The sequence below is a fragment of the Muntiacus reevesi genome, chromosome 18 (assembly GCF_963930625.1).
Source record: "Muntiacus reevesi chromosome 18, mMunRee1.1, whole genome shotgun sequence".
Classification (NCBI taxonomy): Eukaryota; Metazoa; Chordata; class Mammalia; order Artiodactyla; family Cervidae; genus Muntiacus; species Muntiacus reevesi.
In genome coordinates, this window is record NC_089266.1 from 4978407 (window position 1) to 5005055 (window position 26649).

The 26649-nt window shown below is 49.7% G+C and overlaps 1 protein-coding gene across 2 annotated transcripts in view; it reads right to left on the minus strand.

Annotated features, from left to right (window-relative positions):
• Positions 1-26649, minus strand: part of SLC39A11 (solute carrier family 39 member 11) — a 277378-nt gene that overhangs the window by 231203 nt on the left and 19526 nt on the right. For both annotated transcript variants that reach the window (XM_065909066.1, XM_065909065.1), the window contains exon 4: positions 2129-2287. In XM_065909066.1, coding sequence (XP_065765138.1) covers positions 2129-2287 — 159 coding nt within the window. The remainder of the gene's footprint in view (positions 1-2128; positions 2288-26649) is intronic.

Consider the following 26649-nt stretch of genomic DNA (forward strand, 5'->3'; position numbering starts at 1 on the left):
TCAGTTCTTACGCCCTTTCTGAAGACCTTTCATTCTCTCCCTCAGTGCTCACCCACCACTCTCCAACCAGGCCTCATTTTCCAAGACTTCCCCCTGGGATCTTCTCCATATTCAAAGCATACAGTAGAGCAAACAGGATGCAAAAGGTTAAGGAAAAAAAAAAAAAAGGTACTGCTGCACAGAACAAATGACTATTTACACTGCCCAGAGAAAGCCTCTACATTTGGGCAGCTGATCAAATACACTGATGCCCCCACTCCACCCCGCCCTCTCCGCCCCAGTACCAGGGAACGGCGACTCCTCAGGAGACAAAGAGCCCTCTGCCATATATTGCCTTGGAAGCCCAGTGGGGGGCTGGGGGGCTCAGGTGGGAAGGCAGAAAGAGACCAGCAGGGGCCGTGCCAGCCCCGGTCTGCCATCCAGGAGTGAACGCCACTGGCCTTCCTGCTCGGGCGAGGAGAAGGCACTCCACTGGCAACGTTACACGGAAGCCAGGTGGGCTGGAAAGCAGGATATGGCAATCCATCCCCAGGACCCGCTCAGAGCCATCACTAAGCAGACGTGTCCAACAGCAAGGAAGCAGAGGGTCCGGGCGGGGCAGAGGACCACAGGCTTGACACGGCCGCTCAAGCTCTCGCTGAACAAGAGTGACACGCAGTCTTTCCTCCGAGACGACATCACAGCACAACCAGCCTTTCGGTCCAGAGGCTGGTCCCTCCGCATCAAGAGTGGTTCGTTTCTCAAGAGCACCTGGGCCACGGTCCTCCCGAGGCGCCTCCTTCTCTCTCTCCGATGCGGAAGGAAGAAGGCAGGTGGGGAAAGGTGAGCCTACCTCCTACCTCCGGGGGTACGAGGCCTGCTGACTCCAGGGACTCCAACCTGCTCCCCACCCGTCACGATGCCCCCAGAGAAACTCTCTCCCCCGGACGGTCCTTCCCGCGCCTCCTCCCTTCCTGGGTGAGCAGAGAATTCAAGCCCCAGCTCAGGTCTCTCGGGGGGGCTTCTGCCCTCCTCAGGGACTTGCTAAAACACTGCGCCTGGTAAGGTGACGCGTGCCTGCACTGGGTCCTTCCTGACGGCCACCCTTCAGCCAAGCTGGTTTTGGCCGATGGCGCGGGACCACAATCTCACAGTCTGGCTTTGGCTCTCTCTGCTCAGGGACCGCAGCCAGGATGCAGCCTGCCCTGCGTATAGGGCTTCTTTGGAAGTAAGGACAAGCTCATTCCCCAAGCCCAACCCCCAGCACCATTCAGGCCAAAAAAAAAAAAAAAATCATTGGCTCACCCAAATTCTGGTGCCTTATCGCTTTCTTTAAGTAACGAATCTTTGGCTGAGCTGGGTTCATGGCTGTGCAGACTCTCTTGTCACGGAGCACTGGTCGAGGCTATTTGTGGCGCTCAGGCTTAGCTGCCCCAAGGCTTGTGGGACCCTCCCGGACCAGGGATCGAACCCATGTCCCCTGCACTGGCAGGGGGGATTCTCAACTGCTGGAATGCCAGGGAAGTCCTTGGTGCCTTTTTAGATTTTTAAAAATTTTTACCTGGCAACCCCTAAAGGGAGTTATCAACCCTCAGGTCATAAGAAGGAAAACTGGGGTAAGGGACACACAACTGGTTCGCGTCGGAAGCGAGCCCACTCCAGAGCCCTGATGCCCGGTCCCCCGCCTCGTCCTCCTATTAACCAGCGCTCGCGGAGCGGATGCTCTGCTGAGGGTCTTCTGTGGTTCCCCGTGCTGTCAGCTCCCTGGTGATGTCACAAGCTCTCTAAGGGTCAGGACCAGAGTCCCGGTCACTCTCTTGCCCCAGTTGAGGTCCACTCCTGCAGACAGTGCCGCACCGAATGACGTCAAGTTGTTCTCCACGCGTTCAATGAGATCTGACATTTAAAATCTGAACTTTCCAAAATGCAGCTGAAGGGATGATGAGTCAGACCACCGAGAGCTTATTTTCTTTTCAGTCACAATTCAATCCCTCCAGGTAAAAGTCCTAAATGGCTTGAAGTATCTATTTCGATATCACTGGCCACTTAACAGAGACACGACCGTGGGTGTTGAGCTTGAACAGAAGTGGATTCACGGCACAGAGCTACCACGCCCTGACGCAGGAGCCCAGCGGGGAGCGGTACTCACCCAGTGAGGCATCAGGAGGTCGGCCAGGTAGACAAACGCCGCTCCGAGGGTGAAGCCGACGGCCACGGGGAGAAAGGCCAAGGAGCCGAAGCCGCCGGAGGCCGTGGCCATCTCCACGGCCGGGGCCAGGAGGGACCAGTAGGAAGCCGCCAACATGACCTGCAAAGCCGAGAAAAGCAGCAGACCATTAAACCATCCCCAGGAGCCCTTCCAGTGGGGACTTCCCTAATTCTCTGCGGCCCAGGTGGAACTCTTCAGTGTCACCTGGGTTAGGCCTTTAATCGTCAGGGGTAGGTAGGAACCATTCCGAGGCAAAAAGCCGCCATGAGAAATCCACCGCTATGAGAACTTAATCTGGAGTAGGATGGAGTTGATCTTGTGAAGAAGGAGTCTAGTTTGCTATCATCTCTCATATCCATACCTGACTGCTGGAAAAACCATAGCCTTGACTATACCGACTTTTGTCAGCAAAGTGATGTCTCTGCTTTTAAATACGGTATGTAGGTTTTGTCATAGCTGCTGTTTGTAGATAAAGAAATTGAATCTCGAAGTAATAAGATCATTTGCCCAAGGTCACTGAGCCAGGAAGTGGCAGATCCAGGGAACTGAGCAGAGTGGGACCATCCCCACCTCAGTGAGAAGGGAACCACAAGAGGGAAAGGAGAGAAATGAAGTTGGACTCGAGCCGCAGCGGAGCCAATGGGATCAAAAGTTCTCCAGTGTTTAGTGAATTAGACGCTCACTCACAGTTGTCTCCCCTTACAGACGCCGTGACGCCTTGGCTAGAGCACACCCACGACCCATCGCAACCGTGTGGCAGTCAGCGCTGACAGGTACAATGCTGAATGGGTTTCTAAAATTACTTAATGACGCCTTGCCTTTAAAAACACATCTGCACCATCCATCTCCAAAATAACATCCCGAGTGACAGAACCAGGTATTACGAACACAACAATAAAGAACAAATACGTGAGGAAAGAGAATGATTTCTCTTCTGCGAAGCGTCACCCACGCACAGTGACTGGCTCGGCACTAGACGCTCCCAGGAAAAATCTTCGCGCCACCCGTAACAAACTGCACCTGCCTCAGCTGTTGCTCAGTCGCTCAGTGGGATCTGACTCTTTGTGGCCCCATGGACTGCAGCTCACCAGGCTCCTCCGTCCTCCTCTATCTTCCAGGGTTTGCTCAAACTCATGTCCATTGACTCAGTGATGCCTTCCAACCATCTCATCCTCTGCCACCCTCTTCTCCTTTTGCCTTCAATCTTTCCCACCATCAGCGTCTTTTCCAAGGAGTCGGCTCTTCGCGTCAGGTGACCAGAGTACTGGAGCTTCCTTATCATGTCCTTCTAATGAATATCCAGCGTTGATTTCCTTTAGGATTGTCTGGTTTGATCTCCTTGCAGCCCCAGAGACTCTGAAGTCTTCTCCAGGTCCACAATTCGAAAGCATCAATTTTTCGGCACTAAGCCTTCTTAATGGTCCAATTCTCACATTCGTACATGACTATTGGAAAAGTCATAGGTTTGACTATACGGACCTTTGTCGGCAAAGTGATGTCTCTGCTTTTTAATACGCTGTCTAGGTTTGGTGGTTTACTCACTAAGTCGAGTCCAACTCTTGTGACCCCATGGACTGTAGTCTGACAGGCTCCAGTCCACAGGGTTCTCCAGGCAAGAATACTGGAGTGGGTTGCCATCTCCTTCTCCAGGGGTCCTTGCCGACCCAGGAATCGAACCCAGGTCTCTTGCATTTAGACTTCCAGAAACAAAAAGAGTGGCTCATCGGTTTAGCTCCATGGGACCATCAGAGGAAGCTTGTGGAACCTCCTCTATGCCAGGGGCTAATTCACCCCTCTCCCAGACTTTGTCCCACCTGCTTTAGAATTCAACAGCCCTCTGGAGCTCCCACCAAGGAAGACCAGCACAGAGGCAGAGGCGGTACAGACATGCCCGGCAACCTCCATCCATGCGTGTTTCAGGGCCTCCCATTTAGACCACATCGTAAGACCACTCCAGTCCCTCCCCATATCTCATCCCTGTCGATGTCACTGGGGTACCTCCCCAGCCTCAGCGCCCCATCACCTTCTCAACATCAACTCCAACCTCCTCTGTCAAAGCTCCCTTCTGTCCCAAGGCATCACTGGGTACCAATCTTTTTTCTGCCTCTACACATGAAAAATACACGATTCATGGACAAGTGATAAGAGGCAGATCAGAAATGTTGTGCATCTCAAGGGAAGCTTGGCCAGAATCCAGGATGTTGGACATGGAAAGGCATCTCCGATGACTCAAGTGGGTCCCTGTCCTCTGTCCTCCAGTCAAACCCGGAACCCAACAGGATTTCCTTCCTTCCTTTTCCTCGCCAGTCTCCCTGCCTTCCACAACTCGGAACATGACCAAGAATCGGTCTTGAGATGGAGCTGGGTTCCACTGGAATTGCAATGAGAAGTCTGTGCTCTGTAGCTGGAGAGTAGCCCCAGCTTGACACTAGAGAAAGCTGGTGTGCTGCAAGGAAGACCCAGTGCAAGCATAAATGAATTAACTTAAGAAGGAATAAAGGGCATACATGATCGACAAAATAATCAGTTCTCCCCCAAAGATGTGTGTGTACATGCTAAGTCACTTCAATCATGTCCTACTCTTTGTGACCCTATGGACTGCGGCCCGCCAGGCTCCTCTGTCCATGGGATTCTCCAGGCAAGTATACTGGAGTGGGTTGCCATGATCTCCTTCAGGGGATCTTCCCAACCCAGGGATCAGACCCACGTCTCTTACATCTCCTGCATTGGCAGGCGGGTTCTTTACCACCAGTGCTACCAGGGAAGCACCCCTCTCAAAGATGACCACCTCCTAATCCCTAAAACCTGTTGTGTCACCTTACATGGCAAGCGGGACTCAGCAGCTATGGTTAAGGATTCTGAGATGGGGAGATGATCCTGGGTGAGCTGGGTAGGGCCCATGTCATCACAAGGAACGTTATGAGAGAGCAAGACGGGTCAGAGTCAGAAAGAAGATGAGACCACAAGAGCATGGTCAGACAGGAGAGACTGGAAGATGCTAGGCCACTGACTTGAAGATGGAGAAAAGGTCATGAGACAGGAAGGTCGGTGGGCTCTAGAACCCGGAGGAGACAAAGCAACAGGTTCTTCCCAGGAGCCTCCAGCAGGAACACAGCCCTGCGGCCGCCTTGATTTTACCCCGGTTGGAACCAGTCTGGACTTCTCATCGCCAGCACTGTCGGATGAGACATCGGAGTCGTTCTGCGCCACTATGCTTGTGGTGCTGTTAGAGCAGCAACAGGAAGCTGATGCAGCAGATAAAGGCATGTGTTGGGTTTTTTTTAAGAGCAGTTTTATATTCACAGCAAAACTGAGCAGAAAGTGCAGAGAATTCCCACAGGCTCCCTGCACCGCATACGCACCGCCTCTCCACTACCGACACGCTACACCAGGGTGGACGTCTGCTACGGCCAGCAAACCTACACTGGCACGTGGCTATCACCCGAAGTCCCCAGCTGGCATTGGACCTCACTCTCTGTGCTGTATATTCTGAGCTTGCGCAAATGCACAATGACACGTATCTATTATTCTGGTATCAGGACTGGCAGTTCCATGCCCTAGAACTCCTGTGTTCCGTCTGTTCATCTCTTCCTGGCAACCCTTGGCAACCGCTAATCTTTTTAGTGGCTCCACAGTTTTGCCTTTTGCAAAATGCCTTATAGTTGAAACTGTACAGGATTCAGCCTTTTCAGACTGGCTTCTTTCACTTAAGTCAAGTGCATTTAAGATTCTTCCATGTCTTTTCATGGCTTGATAGCTCATTTCTTTTTAGCACTGAATAACAGTCCTTTGTCTGGATGGACCATGGTTTTATTTATCTATTCACTTATTGCAGGACATCTCGGTTGCTTCCACGTTTTGGCAATTATGAATAAAACTGCCGTACACATCCATGTGCTAGCTTCTGCACGGACATAACTCTTCAGTTCATTTGGTAAACACCAGGGAGTGTGATTCCTGGACTGTATGATAAATCCTGTATCTTTTTTAAGATAATCCCTCAACACAGGTAGCTTCCTTGAAACTCTCAACACTAGCAAAGCTCCTTTAAATGTTAGGCTTTTTTTTTTCTTTAAAGTCTGTATGTAGGGACATATTAACTAGCTGATACAGAAGCAGGAAGTAGTGTATCTGATTAACCTTCAATTACCCCTGAGAAGCAGGGCCTGGAGGGACAGTCTAGTGAAGAGGAGGTGGTAATCAGCCGGCACAAGACTCGGGAATAAGCTCAAAAAAAAAAAAAAAAAAAAGTCGTTACCAACCAGTCCCCTTCGTGACTCCAGATGACAGGTACCGAAGGTCCTCCTGCAAATGCAACCCTGCTTAGAAAGACAAACTGGGCTACCAGTGCACCAGGGAAGAGCAAATCTGACCTCACACTGGGCCTGTTTCTTTTCCTTCTACCTTTGTATTCTACTGCTTTTGCTGTAAGAATACTGCCTGTAGCCTGAAATATACAGGATAGTACATTCTCAAAGCTCTGATCTTTATTTTTGTTTTTTAAATTTATCTATTTACTTATTTGGCTGCACTGGGTCTTCAATGCTTCGTACAGACTCTCTAGTTGCAGTGAGCAGGTAGCCTGAAACATACCGGATGATCCATTCTCAGGGCTCTGGCTTTTATTTTTATTTTATTCATCTGTTTATTCATTTCCTTTATGTGGCTGCACCGGATCTTCAGTGTTTCACACAGGCTGTCTCCAGTTGCAGGGAGCAGGGGCTACTCTTCGCTGAGGTGTGGGGCTTCTCATTGCGGTGGCTTCCCCTGTTGCAGAGCCTGGGCCCTAAGGTGCGTGGGCTCAGGGTGAGGTGAAACAGGTTTAGCTGCTCCTCGGCATGTGACACCTCCCGGATCAGGAAGGGAACCCACGACCCCGGCACTGGCAGGCGGTGCTTAACCCGTGGACCACCAGGGAAGTCCCAGGCTCTAAAACACTTTTCCACTCAGAGAGAGATAAAAAGTTGCAGAACTGAGAATAACGTTTGTCTTTTTGGAGGCTTATAGGAACGTCGTGATTGACCTACGTAAACGGAGGAAAGACCAGCGGATTCTGACACCAGGAAGTTTGCAACAGGCACGCACACCCGCTCCCCTTTTAATATAAAAACAGCCTGAATTCGGCTGGGATGGTTCTTTGGGACACCGGCCCACCATCTTCTCGGTCCACCAGTTTCCTGAACAAAGTCGCTATTCCTCGCTCCGACAACTCTCTAGATTTACCGGCCTGCCATGCACTGTACGAACCTGGTGACAGCGGCACCAGCCGGAAAGATGTCAGATGGAGCCGCTCAGAGCCGCTCCCCCAAAGAGCACGTCCTCCCTAGATTCCTCGCCCAGGGGGTCCCCGGGTCAGGCTCTGCGTCTGCAGAAGCCAGACACTAACCTCCCTGACACCCCTTCTCAGAAAGACACTCAATGATGTGTTTACTCCATGAGATGAAGCAATGAGACAAGAAAGTCAAGACAGGGGGAAAGGAATAAAGGGCATCTCCAGGCAGTGAAAAAAAAAAAAGGACATTAGACCGACACTGCAACAGGCTCTGAGAACCAGACCCCAGATGGGAAGAGGGGCTGGAGGGCTCTGGGAAAAGGCAGACTGTAGAGCCCAGGAGGTTGGAATGCTTGTGGGGAGACTCTACAGTTCTCAGTGGGAGACTACTGGTGGATTAATGACAGATGCCCAGAAAACCAGGCAAAGGGGAAAACACGGAGACCACCGCCAACTCTGGAAAACACCAAAACTGCACAAGAAAGGAAATAAGTGAATACCACCGACAGTCTTAACCATGTAAGCTACTGTTTATTTCTGAAGTACTTATCTGCAAAGTCGAATATAAACAACAGAAAAGGTGCTCTTTAAAGTCTGGACCGTTCAGGGGCATTAATGACGCTCACAGTGTGGAGCAAGCATCAGCAGAGGTTCCAAAGCCTTTTCACCAAACAGAAGCTCTGCGACCACGAAGCAGGAGCTCCCTGCCCCCCCAGCCACTGGTAAGCTCTAGGCTGCTCTCTGTCTCTCTGAATTTACTTAATCTAGACACTTCATAGGGCTTCTCCAGTGGATCAGCAGTAAAGAATCTGCCTGCAATGCGGAAGCCTCAGGAGGCGTGGGCTCAATCCCTGGGTCAGGAAGATCCCCTGGGGGAGCACACGGCCCTCACTCCAGTATTCTTGTCTGGAGAACTCCACGGACAGCGGAGCCTGGAGGGCTACAGTGACCCACTGAATGCCCATGCACACACACTCACATGCAGGTCTGGCTTTTCTCACTTGGTATAATGCTTTCAGGGTTGATCCATGTTGTCAGAATTTTGTTCCTTTTTGAGGCTGAACAATATTCCATTTTTAAGCTGTGACTATGAAACTACTGAACTAACCTTAAAAAATACAGTGTCTGTTGTGTAGGATGGTGGAGGGGTGGGGATGGATAAGAGAACCAAATCCTCACCTTCCACACCAAGAAATCATGGAAGATTCTTAAAGCTGAAAAAGTCAAGAAATGTCAGAGTAGGCATGCAGTTGAAATTCTGGAGGCAAAACAACTGAGGAAACAGCTAAAATTGGTGTTCGCGCATCCCTATGTGAGAATCAGGGGTGGGGACAGTCAGCAGACTTGCTTATGGCAAGCCCCACAGAACAACCTGATTTGTTAAACTATACATGCACATGTCTTAGGGGAAATTTTTCAAAATAAACTGATAATATAATTTTAAAATATGTAAATATACAAGTAAATATTGCAAATTTATGATATGATAGTTTTTAATGTTTTGATCTTAAGAAGACCCTGATTCACAGTGAAAACCCAAAGCTGGAAGAGGATCCACCGGACAAAAGTTGAATTTTCAGACAGGTTCCTGCATGACAATGAGACACCTGCTTGGGCTGTGTCTTTTTGTTAAAGGCTCCTAAATCACAGCCTGGACAAAAGAGAAAAAAAAGGCCAAAAGGCACTTACAGAGGAGCAGACATTTAAAATCAGCAGACAATCGGCTAGACTCAAATTAGATCATTTTTTTAACATTAAAAAAAAAAAAGAAAGAAATCAGCAGACACTTGCAAGCTGTTTCTCATGTTGCTTGAGAGTAAAATTCCATATTTCCCATCTGTAGTTCCCCAAACCAAGCAAAACTCCTATGATCCTTCTTCTCAAAATGCCAGAGGGATCCATACTTTATAATGCTATTAATTTCCCGCTGGTGTCAGGGTACCAGCATAGCATCAACACAAACAGTAGCTAAACACCTAGCCCACAGCAGGCAAACCTTTTCATTTCTGCTTAAGTGCTCGTTTTAGGACAATTTCAGCTCTGGAAATGTACATGAAATTTGTGAAGAGCGTCTTGAGGGATACATCAGAATATTCTGGCATGATGGGTGCGATTAAGCATTTCTTCTGTGACAGTGAAGATGGTTTAAAGACTGGAGGAAAAGCAAAGCTACAAAACGAAATATCCCTCTTAATAAAAAAGGGGGAGGATATTATTGCACACAGTTCACTGACAATACGATGAACATCAATGGCGGGTGGGGCAGTGAAGAGCTGACCAGCAGGGAAGCAGAGGGACGGGGAGGAAAGAAAACTCAGCACGAAATCCTGCAAAATGAGGTCGCTCATGTCCATTCAATAGTGAGTCACCCGTCAGAAGCCCACGGGTGTGGGGAGGGGCTCATAAATTTTGCATTGAGTCAGCTCTCCAGTGCGGCACGTCAATTCTCAGCCATGACTCAGGCATGAATCAAATTCATATGGGAGCTCTATCTATACCTAATCTTTTATTTAAAAAAAAAAAACCCTCAAAATATACCAGCTTCATGTAAATTTTACAAAATTAAACCTAACAGCTCAGAATTATAATCATTTACATTCAGCTTCAATTACAGTTGTTGGTTGAGGCAGACTTGCCTGGGTGACCTAAGTCTTGCTAGCCACACCCACCTGATGAAAATGATGGACAAAGGCCTGGCCTACCAGCTGGTATATAATTTCCAAACTAGGAAAGAGCACTGGAGCTTCAAAAAGAATCTGCCCTGTGACTCAGTGACCCCTCTCCTGGAGATCTGCCCCAAGAGAAATGAAAACATTGTCCACACAAAGATTCAGGAGTGTTCACAGCAGCTTCAGTCACAACCTAAACCCAAATGCAGGAACCCAAATGTCCATCCACAGGAGAATGGACAAACCCACCATGGTCCATTTATAAATGAAATATTCGCTAACAATAAAAAGAGGAAAAGCTACTGATAGCATGACATAGAGGAGTTTCAAACATTATATTGAGTGAAAGAAACCTGTATATAAACACACACACACACAGCCCTACACTTTATGATTCCTTTCAAGCACAAGAATATTTAAAACCCATCTATGGTACAGGTTTCAACAGTATGTGAAATGTGAACTTCCAGATGTTCAAACTGCATTTAGAAAAGGCAGAGGAACCAGAGATCAAATTGCCAACAACCGCTGGATCATCAAAAAAGCAAGAGAGTTTCAGAAAAACATCTACTCCTGCTTTATTGACTATGCCAAAGTCTTTGACTGTGTGGATCACAACAAACTATGGAAAAGTCTTCAAGAGATGGGAATACCAGACCACCTTACCTGTCTCCTGAGAAATCTGTATGCAGGTCAAGAAGCAGCAGTTAGAACTGGACATGGAACAACAGACTGGTTCCAAATCGAGAAAGGAGTACGTCAAGGCTGTATATGGTAACTCTGCTTATTTAACTTATATGCAGAGTACATCATGAGAAACGCTGGGCTGGATGAAGCACAAGCTGGAATCAAGAGTGCTGGGAGAAATATCAATAACTTCAGATATGCAGATGACACCACCCTTATGGCAGAAAGTGAAGAAGAACTAAAGAGCCTGTTGATGAAAGTGAAAGAGGAGAGTGAAAAAGTTCGCTTAAAACTCAACATTCAGAAAACTAAGATCATGGCATCTGGTCCCATCACATCATGGCAAATAGATGGGGAAACAATGGAAACAGTGACAGACTTTACTTTGGCGGGGGGGAGGGGGGCGCAAAATCCCTGCAGATGGTGACTGTAGCCATGAAATTAAAAGACATTAATTGAAAGAAATTAAAAGACTTTCTCCTCGAAAGAAAAGCTATGACCAACCTAGACAGCATATTAAAAAGCAGAAACATGACTTTGCCAACAAAGGTCCGTCCAGTCAAAGATACGGTTTTTCCGATAGTCATGTACAGATGTGAGAGTTGGACTATAAAGAAAGCTGAGCGCCGAAGAATTGATGCTTTTGAACTGTGGTGTTGGAGAAGACTCTTGAGAGTCCCTTGGACTGCAAGGAGATCCAACCAGTCCATCCTAAAGGAAATCAGTCCTGGGTGTTCACTGGAAGGACTGATGCTGAAGCTGAAACTCCAATCCTTTGGCCACCTGATGCTAAGAACTGACTCACTGAAAAAGACCCTGATGCTGGGAAAGATTGAAGACGGGAGGAGAAGGGGACAACAGAGGATGAGATGGTTGGATGGCATCACCGACTCAATGGACAAGAGTTTGAGCAAGCCCTGGGAGTTGGTAATGAACAGGGAAGCCTGGCGTGCTGCAGTCCATGGGGTCGCAAAGAGTGCGTGACTGAGTGACTGAACTGAACTATGGTGACAGAAATTACAAAGTGGTTGCCTGAGGAGAGGCAGAACTGACTTACGTAATAGAAGCTCTTCCTAGGGTGACAAAAACATCTTCGATCCCACTTTGGGTGATGGGTAAACAGTTGTACACAATTGTCAAAAGCCACGGGGGTGGGAGGTGGGAGGGAGGTTCTAGAGGCAGGGGACATGTGTATTCCTATGGCTGATTCAGGGTGATGTGTGCCAGAAACCAACACAATATTGTAAAGCAAGTATCCTTTAACTTAAAAAAAAAAAATTAAAAAAATTTCATTGGGCTGACACTTGAAGATGTATGCATGTTATTACATGTAAATCATATTCACTTCCTTTAACTCTTAGGAAGGCTGTTCCAGACTCTAATGAACCACTCTGGCACCAGAGACAGTCTCTTCTGTATCCAGGCTCCAGTGTGAAACTGGAGAGTGAAGTCGGTCAGTCGTGTCTGACTCCCTGTGACCCGTGAACAGGAGCCCATCAGGCTCCTCTGTCCATGGGATTCTCCAGGCAAGAATACTAGAGGGGGTTGTCATTTCCTTCTCCAGGGGCTCTTCACGACCCAGGGATCGAATCCAGATCTCCTGCATTGCAGGCAGATCCTTTACCACTGAGCCATGACCTTAACTCCACTTAAAATAAGACCATGATGCTCCCAACATTTAGAGTTTTTGCTTGCGTTCACCATTCCTCTGGCACAAACCCGCTATGGTGAATAACGGAGAGGCGTCAGCATGCTCATTATTCATTCATCAGCCCTTACATTTGGAAGAATTCGATGACAGAGGACTCCCAGAATCCCTCAGCCTGCCAAAACTGTTAACTCCATGTAGACTAAGGAAAGGGGGGGTGGGGGTGTCCTCATCAAGCCTCTTCACCAGCTGGTCCCAAGAGAGTGAGAACGCCCTGCCGCCGGAAGCACCCTCTCCGTGGCACCCAGCCACCAACCCATCAGCACCCTCTCGACTTCGGCCCGCAGACGGGCGGCTGCGCCAGCTGGTCAAGCCTCCCCCTCCCCACCCTGCCGCTCACCCCCGCTGGTCCAAGCTGCTCCAGACCTGGCTGGCACTCAAAACCTGCCAGCACGTGATGGAGCAGAGCAGCCTGAGCCGTCTGGCTCCGTGGAGAGAGAGATCCGAGGTCTCTTCGCTGGTCTTCTTCCAGGGAGGGGACGAGCCCCCAAACCGCGGGCTCTGGGCGTCCCTCCAGACTCGAAGGAAATCCGCAGGGCGGGTTTAGGGACGGAACCATCAAGGTCAAAGAGAAGTAAGGATGCCACCCCTCACTCCAAACACAATCACGATTCGTTTTGGCCACACATGAAAGCCTGGGTTCTCAGAGTGTTTTCTGTCCTAACTCACCTGACGGATGTGGGAGACAGCCATTGGTACCCTAGCCCTGATCCCAGGGTGATGGGGCAGAACCTCAAGAAGGGGACGGATGGAGGAAGAAGACAAAGCCCACCTAGGGCTACCTGATTTAGCAAATAAAAATACTCGGTGTCCAGATATTTCTGAATTTCAGATAAACAATGAAGTTTTTTATTTGGTACAGGCTTCTACTAAATACAGCTTATTTGAAATTTTAATTTTACTGACCATCCTATGTTTTACCTAGCAACCTTAGCTAGCACCACCAGCAATTCCAAAGCAGATCTGCCGTCTTTCCTTCTGTCTGTCTCTCTGAAAAGCAATACTGCAAAATTTCAGAGGGTGACTGCAGACATGAAATTAAAAGACACTTGCTCCTTGGAAGGAAAGCTATGACAAACCTAGACAGTACATTAAAAAGCAGAGACATTACTTTGCCAATCAAGGTCTGTATAGTCAAAGCTAGGGTATTTCCAGCAGTCATGTATGGATGTGAGAGTTGGACCATAAAGGAGGCCAAGTGCCAAAGAATTGATGCTTTTGAATTGCGGGGCTGAAGAAAACTCTTGAGAGTTCCTCGGACTGCAAGGAGATCAAACCAGTCAATCTTAAGGGAAACGAACCCTAAATATTCATTGGAAGGACTGAAGCTAAAGCTGAAGCTCCAGTATTTTGGTCACCTGATGTGAAGAGTCAACTCACTGGAAGAGATTCTCATGCTCGGAAAGACTGAAGACAAAAGGAGAAGGGAGCGACAGAGGATGAGATGGTTGGATGGTATCACTGATTCAATGGACATGAATTGGAGCAAACTCCAGGAGACAGTGAAGGACAGAGAAGTCTGGTGTGCTGCAGTCCATGGGGCTGCAAAGAGTCGGACATGACTTAGCAATTGAGCAAAAACAACGGATAGTGGATGGAAGGCAGGACTCTGGAGTCAGACTACTTGGTTCAAATCCAAGGTCCAACTCTCTCTCCAAGCTCCCAGCTGGGAATCCTTGGGTAAGAGATTCATCTCTCTAGCATTATTATTTCTTCATATGGAAAATGGAAATAGTAATAGAAATAATAATGACACTAAGAAGTGAAATGTAACTACTAACAACATTTACATAGAGATTTACTGTCTGCAGGAACCTTCTTAATCCTCTTGACATTAAGACTCAAGTCTTATTATTATCCCTACTTCAGAGCTGGGGGAACTGAGGCACGGTGTGGTTAACTAATTATTAACAATAGTCAGTAAGCGGCAGTCAAGATTCAATCCCAGCCAGTGTGGCTGTGGAGTCCTTGACCATGACCTTGTCCCCACGGTGGGGGGTGGGGGGTTGGTTTCCTACAGAGTTATTTTAAGGATTCCATCCATCCATCATGTGCTCAGTCATGTTTGACTCTTTACGATCCCATGGACGGTAGCCCACCAGGCTCCTCTGTTCATGGGATTCTCCAGCAAAAATATTGGAGGGGGTTGCCATTTCCTCCTCCAGGGGATCTTCCCGACCCAGGGAATGAACCTGAGTCTCCTGCATTAAAGGTGGATCCTTTACCCCTTGAGCTATCGGTGAACACGTTTTAAGGATTATATGCAATAAAGCATGTAAAATGCTTAGCACTTAGAAACTGGCCTAAAGACTCCATAAATAATTGGTGCTGTGCATGCTTAAAATTTGTCTCTATCTTTCCTATGATAAGAGTAAGTCATTGGAGAAAATAACCAAACAGGAAGAAATGAAGGCTCGCAGGGGGAACCCGGGGATCCAGGGAGACAATAACTGTGAAAAGAAAAACCTATCACCACTATCAGAGAGACGTGACGGCACTGACGAAATCCACGGACAAGCACAGGCTGCTAGAGAGAAAACAGAACAAACCAAAACAGGGAGGACAAGTAACTGTTTTCAAAAATGGAAATTCTGAAGACAGCAACAGAAGAAACCTTTGCTCTTTTGATGGAGTTAAAGGCAATGAAACTCCCCACCATGCAGAATAAAACAGCAAAGATGTTATAAGAAACAGAAAGAAAAGAGAGGAAAATGAGACACTCGGTCCAGGAAGTCCAATAGCCAACTAATAAGACTAATAAAAAGAGAACAGAGAACCAGAGGGGGAACTATTAAAGGAACATCAAACAGCATTTACCAGAACCAGAGGGCGCTGGTTTCCAAATCAAGATATTGCAGATACAGTATCTAAACATACTTAGAAATCTGGGAGGAAGTTTCTCAAGAAACAGACAAAAGTGGTTACTTCTTAAAAGAGGATGGGGCCATGGTGGGGGGCGCGGGTGGTGGTGCATTGGGGAACTGCCTTTTTTTTCCTTTCTAAGCCTTTTATTAACATTTGCTCTTTCAAAATCAGTGCAGCTATTAACTCTGAAAAAAATAAATGATGATTCCAAAAATTGAGCCCCACTTAAATGTCTGAGAAGTCATTAGTAAAGGATGCCATGGTTATGTGAGGTTTGAAAGTGTTAGTCACTCAGTTGTGTCTGACTCTTTGCGACCCCATGGACTGTGGCCCACCAGGCTCCTCTGTCCATGGGATTCTCCTGGCAAGAATACTGGAGTCGGCTGCCATTCCCTTCTCCAGGGGATCTTCCCGAACCTGAGTCTCCTGCAATGCAGGCAGATTCTTTACCATCTTATCCCTCAATAAAGATGAAAACAAATATTATGGCCAGTTTGTGTAATGAAGTACCATGCAACGCCCAAAACAACAAGAAGAGGCGCAGGGTTTATCATGAAAGAACGTGTTTTTAAACACTATGCATGGTATGATCCCATCTTTTAAATGATGTGTGAACGAAGAGAACTAAAGAAGAGCACGCTGTTGAGAAGAGAGTCTCAGAGGCATCACCTAGGGATGAATAAGAGGGATGCGTGGTAACACTGAGGACCACAGAAACTGGAGAAACTCCTCCAAAACCGCCACACCCGGGGCTTCCCTGGTGGCCCGGGGTTAAGAATCCGCCTGGCAATGCAGGGGATGTGGGTTCAGTCCCTGGTTGGGGAACTGGGATCCCACACACCCCAAAGCAACTAAGACTGAGCATCACAACCACTGAGTCCGTGACCCACAACTAGAGAGTGTGTGCACGGCAACGGAAGATCCTGCATGATGCAAGGAAGGACCAACACAGCCAAATACACGAACGGTTTTAAAACCTGTGACACCCATTACACTGATTTATATGTCAGTCATGCCCCACTCTTTGAGACCCCATGGACTGTAGCCCGCCAGGCTCCTCTGTCCATGGGAATTCTCCAGGCAAGAATAGTGGAGTTGGGTTGCCATGCCCTCTTCCAGGGGATCTTCCCGACCCAGGGATCAAACCCAGGTCTCCCGCATTGCGGGTGAATTCTTTACCATCTGAGCCTCAAGGGAAGCCCAAGAATACTGGAGTGGGTAGCCTATCCGTTCTCATGGAGATCTTCCTGACCCAGGAATCAAACTGGGGTCGCCTGCATTGCAGGCGAAGTCTTTACCAGCTGAGCTACCAGGGAAGCCGCACTGATTTATATCAATCCCAGATTCCTCATGTATCCTCCACCATTCCCCTTGATATGACGTAACAGTGATCAACAGGCCGTGGACGTTTGCAATGTGCCAACCACTCTGCTAAGTGCTTCAGGTATATTTACTCATTTCATCCTCACAGCGACCCTGTGATGGAGACCATCCTACAAGCCCCGTTTTATAGATGAGGAAACTGAGGCTTACAAAGTCTAAGTTAACTAGCCCAAGCTCACACAGCTAATAAGTTGAGAAATCAGGACCAAACCCAAGCAAGGTGACTCCAGGGCTCACCGAAACACAAGCGTTCGCGTGCGCTAGGAAAAAGTTGCCCGGCGGCCCCTGCCCCGAGCTCAACCCACAGGGCTGATGGTTTGCGACATTTCCTGGCATGACTACATCCTGAGGACTTCATCATAATTAAATCGTGGGGAAATTTTCAAAGTGCTTCAGAGATGTAATGAGTTTACATTCAATTAGTTTCTTCCTTCATTGGGAGAATCAGAAAGACCGATTTCCTTACAGACTCCATGGGGAGGACTTCTCACTGCCTGTTTGGAGATTTCATTCTGAGGTTCCAGGGATATAAATCAGTGCACACGGAATATCTGGAGAAACTGGGCTGGACTTAAAGGCAGCCAACCTCAAAGAAACCCTCAAACAAATGTGACACGCTCATTTAACACATTTCAAAAGCACGGTTTAGAACCCTGTACTACGGGCCAAGTCTCAACAGGTCAAACAGCAGCTCCTGCCTAGGGGAGCTAGGGGATGCTTGTCAAAAGGTACTAAATTCCAGCGTAGAGGGGGCTGAGAGATACTGATGGAAGAAATGAGATGCTAAATTTCCCTAAGGAGCAAACTTTTGATGGCAAGGATCGGGGAGGGACCAGGCTCCCGGAGGGACAGAGCAGGCAAACCCCTAGGGCTTTCAGAACAGGGTCCATAATGAGAGAGCCAAGGTGGCTGGTAAAGGAAAGGCAAACTCCGCAGAAGAGTGGGCAACAATTTATTTTCAACTCGACCTGCCACAGTACCAAGCACATTCCTGCTCTGAGCCCGTCTGGATGCTAGCTTTCTCCAGTAGGAAGGGGCTCCCCCTCTCCAGGTGAGGTCGCACTTAGGGTGCCCCACACTGATTCGTGAAATGGGGGTGTGAAAATATTCAGGCACAGTAAAGCTCTCAAAGGAAGCACAGATCTATGGGGGAGGGGGGAATAAAGACTTATCCTTCTTCATCCATCCACCCATCTGCTCATCCATCCATCCCTCAATCATCCATCCATATCCATCCATGTATCTGCTCACCTACCTACCCATCTATCCATCCATCCACCTACCTGTTCATCCATCTATCCATCCATCCACCCACCTGTTCATCCATCTATCCATCCATCCACCCACCTGTTCATCCATCTATCCATCCATCCACCCACCTATTCATTCATCCATTACTCACCCATCCATTCATCCACCTATCCACACAGCCACGCATCCGTTACCCATCCAGCCATCCATTTGAGCATTCATGTATCTGTTTGCTGATTCAAAAAAACTTTACTGGGAGCCTTCCGCACGTTAGCGGTACTTCCTTAGACTCCCCCCGATCCTTCTTTCTGAAACCGCACCACCCATGACTCCCGCCGCCCCCGGCCCGGCCAGGGCACTCTCTCCTCTCCCCCTTTTCCGTATTACTCTCCGTGGCACCTATCGCTGTCAGACACACTCTAAGTTTCACTGTAGAGTTCATCATGTGGCTCTCAGCTAGAATCGCAGTCCTAGGAGGGCGGGGATTTTTGTTTGCTTTGCTTACTGCTTTATCCCCAGTGCCTGAAACAGTGCCAGGCTCACCCTGGGTGGGGGAGTTCGGCGGGAAGTATCAGGAAGACCACTGGCATCTCCCTTCTTTTCCCCTCCCACCTTAAGCATCCCATGCACAAGTCAGACAGAGGAGTCCAGCATGGAACAGAGAAAACTCCTCATTATTAAATGCAAATAATAAAAACAAGCTATAGGACTCCTGTGGGTCAGATGAGGTAATGGATGGGAAGGGGTTTTGAAAAATATGAAGCCATAAACCAATGTCACAGAATAGTATTTGGGCTCACGAGCCCATAAGATGCAAGTGTTCTCTCAAGCTAGCAGACGGTCACCCCACTCCCCACGGGTTCCTTTATGCATAATTACAAAATGCCGCACACTTTGGAATCGGTAATCTACTTAAAGCTTATGCACAGGCAATGACTCTGTGCCCCTTCCTCCGCTTTAAATACAATACTAATCCATTTTCCCCTTGTTTATGCCTTTAACAGATACATATTCTGTCCACCCTCCTGGAGAACTAACTCACTTAGCCCCAGGGCTGTCCTGGTTGATTTCTTCACAGAAGACCAGAAACAGTTTCAGAAACAGAAACGTTTCCAAAAAAAACAAAAACAAAAAAACTCCTATAGCAGAAAAAAAAGGAGAGAAAAGAAAATCCGTGGTAGGTAAGATGAACCCTCCCCACACACACCGCTTGTCAACTGCACGATTCTCTAGGGCAGCCGAACCTCCACAGGTGGCATGGTTCTATTCCGTGAGGAATCGGCTCCTGGCCTCCAGCCAGAGTCAGATGTGGGGATTAAAAGGCAGGGCAGCCTGACAGCAAAGATCAGCTTCCACGGGCAAGCTATTACAGCGTTTGCCGTCCTGGTATTTCGTTCTCTCTTGGCTCCAGAGGGCATAGAAGCATTACACGGTCATGACTGGGATTTTTCCTCCCATCCTGGAAGTGGAAGGATTTCAGTCTCGGGGGAGCCCTGAGATGCTAGCCTGGAGGTTACAGGACTTGCCGCTAATCGTGCGGATTGGAAGGAGCTAGAAAGGCAACCAGGGCGCACGACTCCCAGGCCCCGTCCCAGCGCTCCCTCTACCACTGTGTTGGCTCAGAGCCTTGCTTCCTGGCCTCAGCTGCCCGGAGAAAAAACAGAACTCCTGAGGTCCGACTCCTCGGGGTGGGAGGCGTCGGGAGGGAGGTCCTACCTCCATCCCGCACCCCAACCCTGAGGCCAACAGCCTCTCTAGGCCCTGAGAAAGCAACCAGCAAGGACGCCCAGCCAAGATTACAGCTCCTCTGAGGCCTGTGTTTCTCACCACCCTGGTCGGGGACAACGAGGCGAACAGAAACCTCAGCCTGGCAGCGCCCCAGTGCGCTGCCCACACACCCGCCCGAGACAGACCAGGTCGGCTTTCTCCTCATCCGTCTCACCCTCAGCAGAAAGCTCTGTATATCCATAACTATGGTCATCCAGGGAGGCGGGACTCCCTTGCGAAGAGGGAAGAAGGTCGACCCCTGAATTCAAAAGGACATTTTGGGGGATGTCCCTGGTGGTTCAGCAGTTAAGAATCCGCCTCCAGTGGGATGTTTCAAGAGAACAGCATCGAAACATGTGTATTATCTAGGGTGAAACAGATCACCAGCCCAGGTTGGATGCATGAGATAAGTGCTCGGGCCTGGTGCACTGGGAAGACCCAGAGGGATCGGGTACAGAGGGAGGTGGGAGGGGGGATCAGGATGGAGAACACATGTAAATCCATGGCTGATTCATGTCAATGTATGACAAAAACCACTACAATATTGTAAAGTGATTAGCCTCCAACTAGTAAAAATAAATGAAAAAAAAAAAAAAGAATCCGCCTCCAACACACGGGATGCGGGTTCAATTCTTGGTCGGAGAACTCAGATCCCCCATGCCGCACAGCAACTAAGCCCAAGCCACAGCCAGAGAGGAGCCCACGCACCACAAAGATCCATGCAGTTAAAAAGGAATAAATTTTAAAAAAAAGAAAGAAAGAAAAGAGGGGGGCGGAAAGGACGTTCTGGAATTAAAAAAAAAAGAAATCAAAGTAACACAGGTGCAGAATAATGAAACCAAGAAATGCAGAAGCATGGACTATTAAAAAAAAAAGTAGCAAACAAACAGTACCTGGCCCAAGTTTCTTCCAAATACACAGCTTGGATGTACCCACTCATGAGAGGCCAAGAGTCCTCCACACACAGAGATTCCAGGACGGCCACATGACATGCCACCTCACTCGATAGCTAACTCTTGCTTCTAGAACAATGGAGCCCTTTTACTGAGAAGAACCAAGCCCTTTCCTCCCAGGAGAGCAGAACACCTATGACTAATCTGGCCCACCAAGGCCCCGCTTCTCTGCAGCCTGCAGAGCAGAAACGGAGCTTCACGGGCTCTTTGAATTTCTTCCTTGGGTGCTTAAGTTAACAAACGGAATGGAAACGCAGAAAGCCGGCACTTGGCCTCACTGGGCAGGATGGCTGGAGGAAGGCTGGGAGGCAGAAGGGAAAACGAGGTAAGGCGGAGAGCCGGTGAGGCGGCCCAGGGGTCGCTGGACGAGGGGAGTGCCCGCCCTGCCAGTGAACGCGCGCCATCCCTGCCTTCAGGGATGCGCACACACCCCGAGCCAGGCCCGCGGCTCGCTGCCCGTGGACCTCAGCCCCAAGCGCTGGGGAGGACCTCGCTCATCTGGCCCTGAGCCCGAGAGGACATGGACAGGCTACTGAGCGTGCAGCCACGCAGGGACCTCCCTGGGGGTCCAGGGTCCAAGCCAAAGGGCATGGGTTCGACACCTGGCTGGGGAACTAAGATCCCACATACAGCTCCCCTGCAAAAAAACCAAAAAAGCTGGAAAAAAGAAAATGAAGCCGCACAGCAAAGCAGGACCAGGAGATGGAAAAAAGCAGCTCCCGGCAATGGCCTGTGATCCAAAATCAGCGGATTCTGAGGCCAGTACTGGGCCTGGATATCTTAACTACCTGGACCGATACATGTCTTTTTTTTTTTTTTTAATACGTGTCTTTGCTTCCTTGTCCAGACTGAGTTGGCTTTCATCATTCATGCCCGGCCCCCACCAAAAGCCCCTGACTAATGCAAAGAGACGGACGGACTTATACTTCATCGTGCACCCTTTTGTATTACTTGAATTTCTTACCAAGTTCATGTATCATGCCTTCATTTCAAAAGAAACTAGTTAAAGAAAGAACTCACACAGCTCACTTAAAAAAAAAAAAAAAGAAAATATATATATATATATATATATATGTACAGAAAATGCACTCCGAGGACGTAAGCCAATGATACTGTGAGGGCCCAAAGTTCCCTCCGCACTACGTTGTGTGACCAAAAGTGCTAACTGCCTGCTCAAGTTCCACTGTCCTCCCTCCTTCGGTAACAGAATCCCAGTGTGAAGACCCCGTATCTTAGCCTTCCATGCAGCTAGAGAGGTCTTGCCAATACGTTCTGGCCAATGAGTTATAAATGGAGCTGTCATGCAAGATCTGCAAGGAACCTCCCTCCTTCCTGCCATTCTCTGCCCAGAAGGCAGACGTGATGGCCTGATCTCTAGCAGCTATTTTGGGCCGGAAAGACGAACGCTCCCATCTGGGGCAAGATGATGAGCAAAAGAGGAGTCTCTAGATACCTGGTGACTCCATGGAACTATGTTCCCAGCCATGGTCTCCAGATTTCTTCCACACCAGAGGAGGCTTTCTTACTTAAGCCGCTATTTTGGGGTCTCGGTTACACTCAGTCAAACCTCATCCTAATGGATGCAGAGAGCAAGCAGCAAGAAGCATCACCATCAGTACAACTAGCCGTAGGTGTCTGGTTGCCATGGAAACCACCCCAACACACAGATTCCAAAGAACAAACCACTCAGATGAGAAAAGCCTGGGGTAAACCTAAGTCTCCCCCCAAGTCTCCCCATAGCTGGGAGAGTCCCCCTCAGCCCAAAAGACAGGATGGTGAAGCTGAGTTCTCTGACACCCCCGGGAGAGGAAGCCCCAGGAATACAGTACCTGTGAAGGGCTTGACCCTCCTCGGCTGCCTTCACAATCAGAGGACAGCCAAGTCCCTGAGCTCCCGGCAAGGATGTCTCTCGCTCTCTCCCTTCCCAACTCCTCTGCGTCCGCCCAGGGTCAAGGCCACCGACGAGCCCAGGCATCACATGTAGATTAATGCAAGCGCCTCCAGCCTGCCTGCCCGACTGCCCCCGCCTACACGCTCCCTGTGGCCACGCTGTCTGCTACCCACAGAACGCACTTCCTGAGAGCACAGCTCTGATGTCAACCTCGCAAAACCTCCAGGGTCTCCCCCGTCAGTCTGGAGAACAGAACACAAACTCCCTCCCACGGGACTCCAGGTTGTTCACACCTGAGCCCCGACTTGCCCTCCCAGCATCACCTACCAACCAAACCCATCGCCACCCCGTACTTTTCTCTCTGTACTTCTAACTTGCTGCTGCTTCTACCGATAACTCACTTCCTTTCCCTGCTCACTCGCTGGGCTTCCCTGGTGGCTCAGACGGTAAAGAATCTGCCTGCCAATGCAGGAGACCTGGGCTCAGTCCCTGGGTCGGGAAGGTCCCCTGAGCAGGAAACAGCAACCTGCTCCAGGATTCTCGCCTGGGGAATCCCCGGGACAGAGGAGCCTGCTGGGCTACAGTCCACGGGGTCACAAGAGAGTCCGACACGCCCGAGCGACTGAGCACCCAGGCCCGAGCACTCTCCCCAAACACTACCTGTCCTTCCGATCTGAGCTTCAGCCACAAGAGTCCTTTCTAATTCCCCAACTAGAAAGAACCTCCCTGTCCCCGGGTTCCCATCACCTTCTGTCAGTTAGCTTCTTACAGCCACACACCAACCCGTCTCAATTACAGGTGACTGGGACCTGTCTGTCCTAACCCACCCTAAACCCCCCGCAGGGAGGGGCTACACCTGACTTCGGGGGATACCCCCAACAAGTACACAGTAGGTGCTCAGGAAATGCTGGATGAAGTGGTCTGATGACAACCGTCTCCTTGCTCCACCTTCTGGGCCAAGACAAAGGGCTTTTCTGTGAGGAGAACACGTGTCCGGCCATCTCTGAACTCACACTGGCCCTTGACAAAGCTTGGATTATTCGCTCCTCTCCCCTCCTTCTGAACAAGGGGCCGGAGGGGAAAGCAGGAACCTGCCACCCAATAGCAGCCCTGGCACAAAGCGCTTACGTGAATAACGCGTATAGATCTGGTCCTGGCAGTAACGTCTAAAGGATAAAACTTGTTAAAAAATATTTATTTGGCTGCACAGGGTCTCAGTTGAGGCGTGTAGGCTCACTGCTCCCCAGCATGTGAGATCTTAGCTCCCCATCCAGGGATCAAACTCACGTCCTCTGCACTGCAAGGCGATTCTTAACCACGGCACCAGGTCTTAGCTGCAGCCTGTGGAATCTAGTTCCTGCTAGTTTCCTGAATGGAGATCAAATCCGGGCTCCCTGCATCGGGAGCATGGGGTCTTAGCCACTAGACCACCAGGGAAGCCCCTTAAAGGATAAAACTTAACCAATATCAACTTTGATCCCTTGCCCTCATCGTATCTTACAAAAGAGTCAACACTTGATACATGCGTTTTTATGTGATTTGTGCTAAGACGGCTGTGAAAAACTATGTCAGCTACTCTCTCTCTTTATTTAAATTTTAGCCGAAGACGTTTAGATAAGTTTCTAAGAAACTAGCTAAACACTCAATTAGATCACCCCTCTCATCCCCCCAAAAAGTGTATAAAGTCTTTCTTGGCAAACGTCTTTGAGAACAAGCTGTGCTCCCACCATCTGCATGCCCTGGGTGAAACATCGCCCCGTCTGATGGCAGCGGGTGCCTGAGATGACTTCCAGAAGGGTCACCAGTCCTGAGATTTCTTTTTCTTTCAGATGCAATATGTGGTCCAGGGAGGACACTGCCTCAAGGGAGAATCTAAACTCAGGCTTGAGGTCTCAAAGCAGTAAAGAGCCTGCCTCCCATCCTTCTTTTGCAAATGCCAAGGAGACCCAAAGAGCTGGAGTTCCCAAATGGCAGATGCCCACTATCGCCTGACGGACAGGAAAGCATACCTTTCTCGTACGACGACTGCCGCCCCATCCCAGGGTGCTACCAAAACCAACCAGCCTCGGGCGCCAGCTGCCCAGTGCGTGGTGGGCCCCGTCACGGCAGCCTCCCCAGAGATCAGGGACAGTAGCCTCCGCCTGGGCTCCCTGCCCAAGTCCCAGGGCTCCATCCTCCACGTCCGGTGTTCCTCTAACCATCACCCCAACCCTACGTGTTGGCTCAGCTGCATGCTCAGCCCCACAGCTGCATGGAGCCTCTGAAGGGAATCGGCCTTTTCCAAACACCAGCTCATCCTTCGCCAAACCATGGTTCCCATCAGAACACAGGTTCTTGAGGCATTCCCTGGAGGAGGTCAGGTGGTTAGGGCTGCGCATGTCCACTGCTGAGGGTGTGGGTTCGATTCCTGGTCCGGGAAGTAAGATCCTACAGGCAAAAAAGGACCAGGGTTTCTCACCTTTGACAGCACATCGCCATCACCCTGGGTGGGGGGAGGGGACCCTAGAAACTACGGAAGCTCCATCCCACCCCTAGAGGCTCTGATGCATCAAGTCCAGGGTGTGTCCAGGGCACTGGGCTTTTTGCATCTCTCCAGGTGACCCTAAGGCGCGGCCAGGGCGGCAAGCCGCCGTGTCAGAAGGGAGAGAGCGTCCCCAAAGCCTGAGAGCTCCCTGGAATCAAACCATCAAGGACGCTGGGCCGAGTCAGCTCACTCTGCTGGACCAGGGATGCCAAGGACGGTAGCAAACTGGAGTTGGGTTCGAGCCGGGACCCCTGGGTTTATTTCACCGTGTTATATGACACACGGTCACCCAGGGCCATCCGTCTTGATGGCCACAGGGTGCCCTATGCGACAAGGACAGCGGAGCCAAAGGGCCCACGTACCTCATTCCGCTTCACTGCAAAGCCGTTTCCCTGGAGATTCTTAAAGGTCTGCCTCCAGCAAAGGGGAGTGGTGGCGTCGACTTCAGGAGGGAAGGCTGGGCCCCCTTGGGGAGGGTCCACCACAAACCCACGCCCCCAGGAAACCCCCCAACTCGGGAGCCCTGGACGTTCCAGGGAGCATCCAGGACCTTCAGCCTGGCTGGGGCCCTGTCTGCCCAGCACAGAGCTGCGGTCCCCGTGGCCCATCACCCCCCTGCAACCACAGCAGGGGTCAGCGAACTTGGGGAAAGACCAGAGAGCGAACATTACAGGTTTTGCAGGCCTGCTGCAGCACTTCAGGGCTGCCGCTGTAACACCGGAGCAGCCGCCAATAACATGTGGGCAAACGGGGTGCGGCTGGGGCCCAATAAATCTCCAGTGACAAAAACAGAGAGTGGAAAAGCAGACAGACGGAGGGCTGGACGGGGACGGCGGTGTGCTGTGCTTGCCCCTCCACCAGCCCAGACCTTCCTTAAGCACAGAGACCGTCTCTCCCAGCGCGCCTTCTGAGGCGCAGCGCTTGACACAGTGCCTGGAACACAACAGGTTCTCCACGAATGAAAGGAAGGAAAGAGGGAAGGGTGGGGGGGAGAGAGAGAAAGGCAGGAAGGCAGGGAGGGCGGGATGAAGGGAGAAAAATGAGCCCGTCTTAAAGGAGTATCTACTGAACACCTACCTATTCCTACAAAGAATCCGTAAGACTTACTCTGACTTTGGGATGCTCACATCTGACTATTTAAAGCCTCCCAAGGTTCTTTTCTCAGACTGCCCATGCGATTCTCCAGGCAAGAATACTGGACTGGGTTGCCATTTCCTTCTCCAGTCCATAAAGAAGGCTGAGAGCCTAAAAAACTGACTCTCTTTAACTGTGGTGCTGAAGCAGACTCTTGAGAGTCCCCTGGACACAATAAGATCAAACCAGTCAATCCTACAGGAAATCAATGCTGAATATTCATTGGAAGGACTGATGCTGAAGCTGAAGCTGCAGTACTTTGACCACCTGATGCGAAGAGCCGACTCATTGGAAAAGACCGGGACGCTGGGAAAGACTGAGGGCAAGAGGAGAAGGGGATGACAGAGGGTAAGAAGG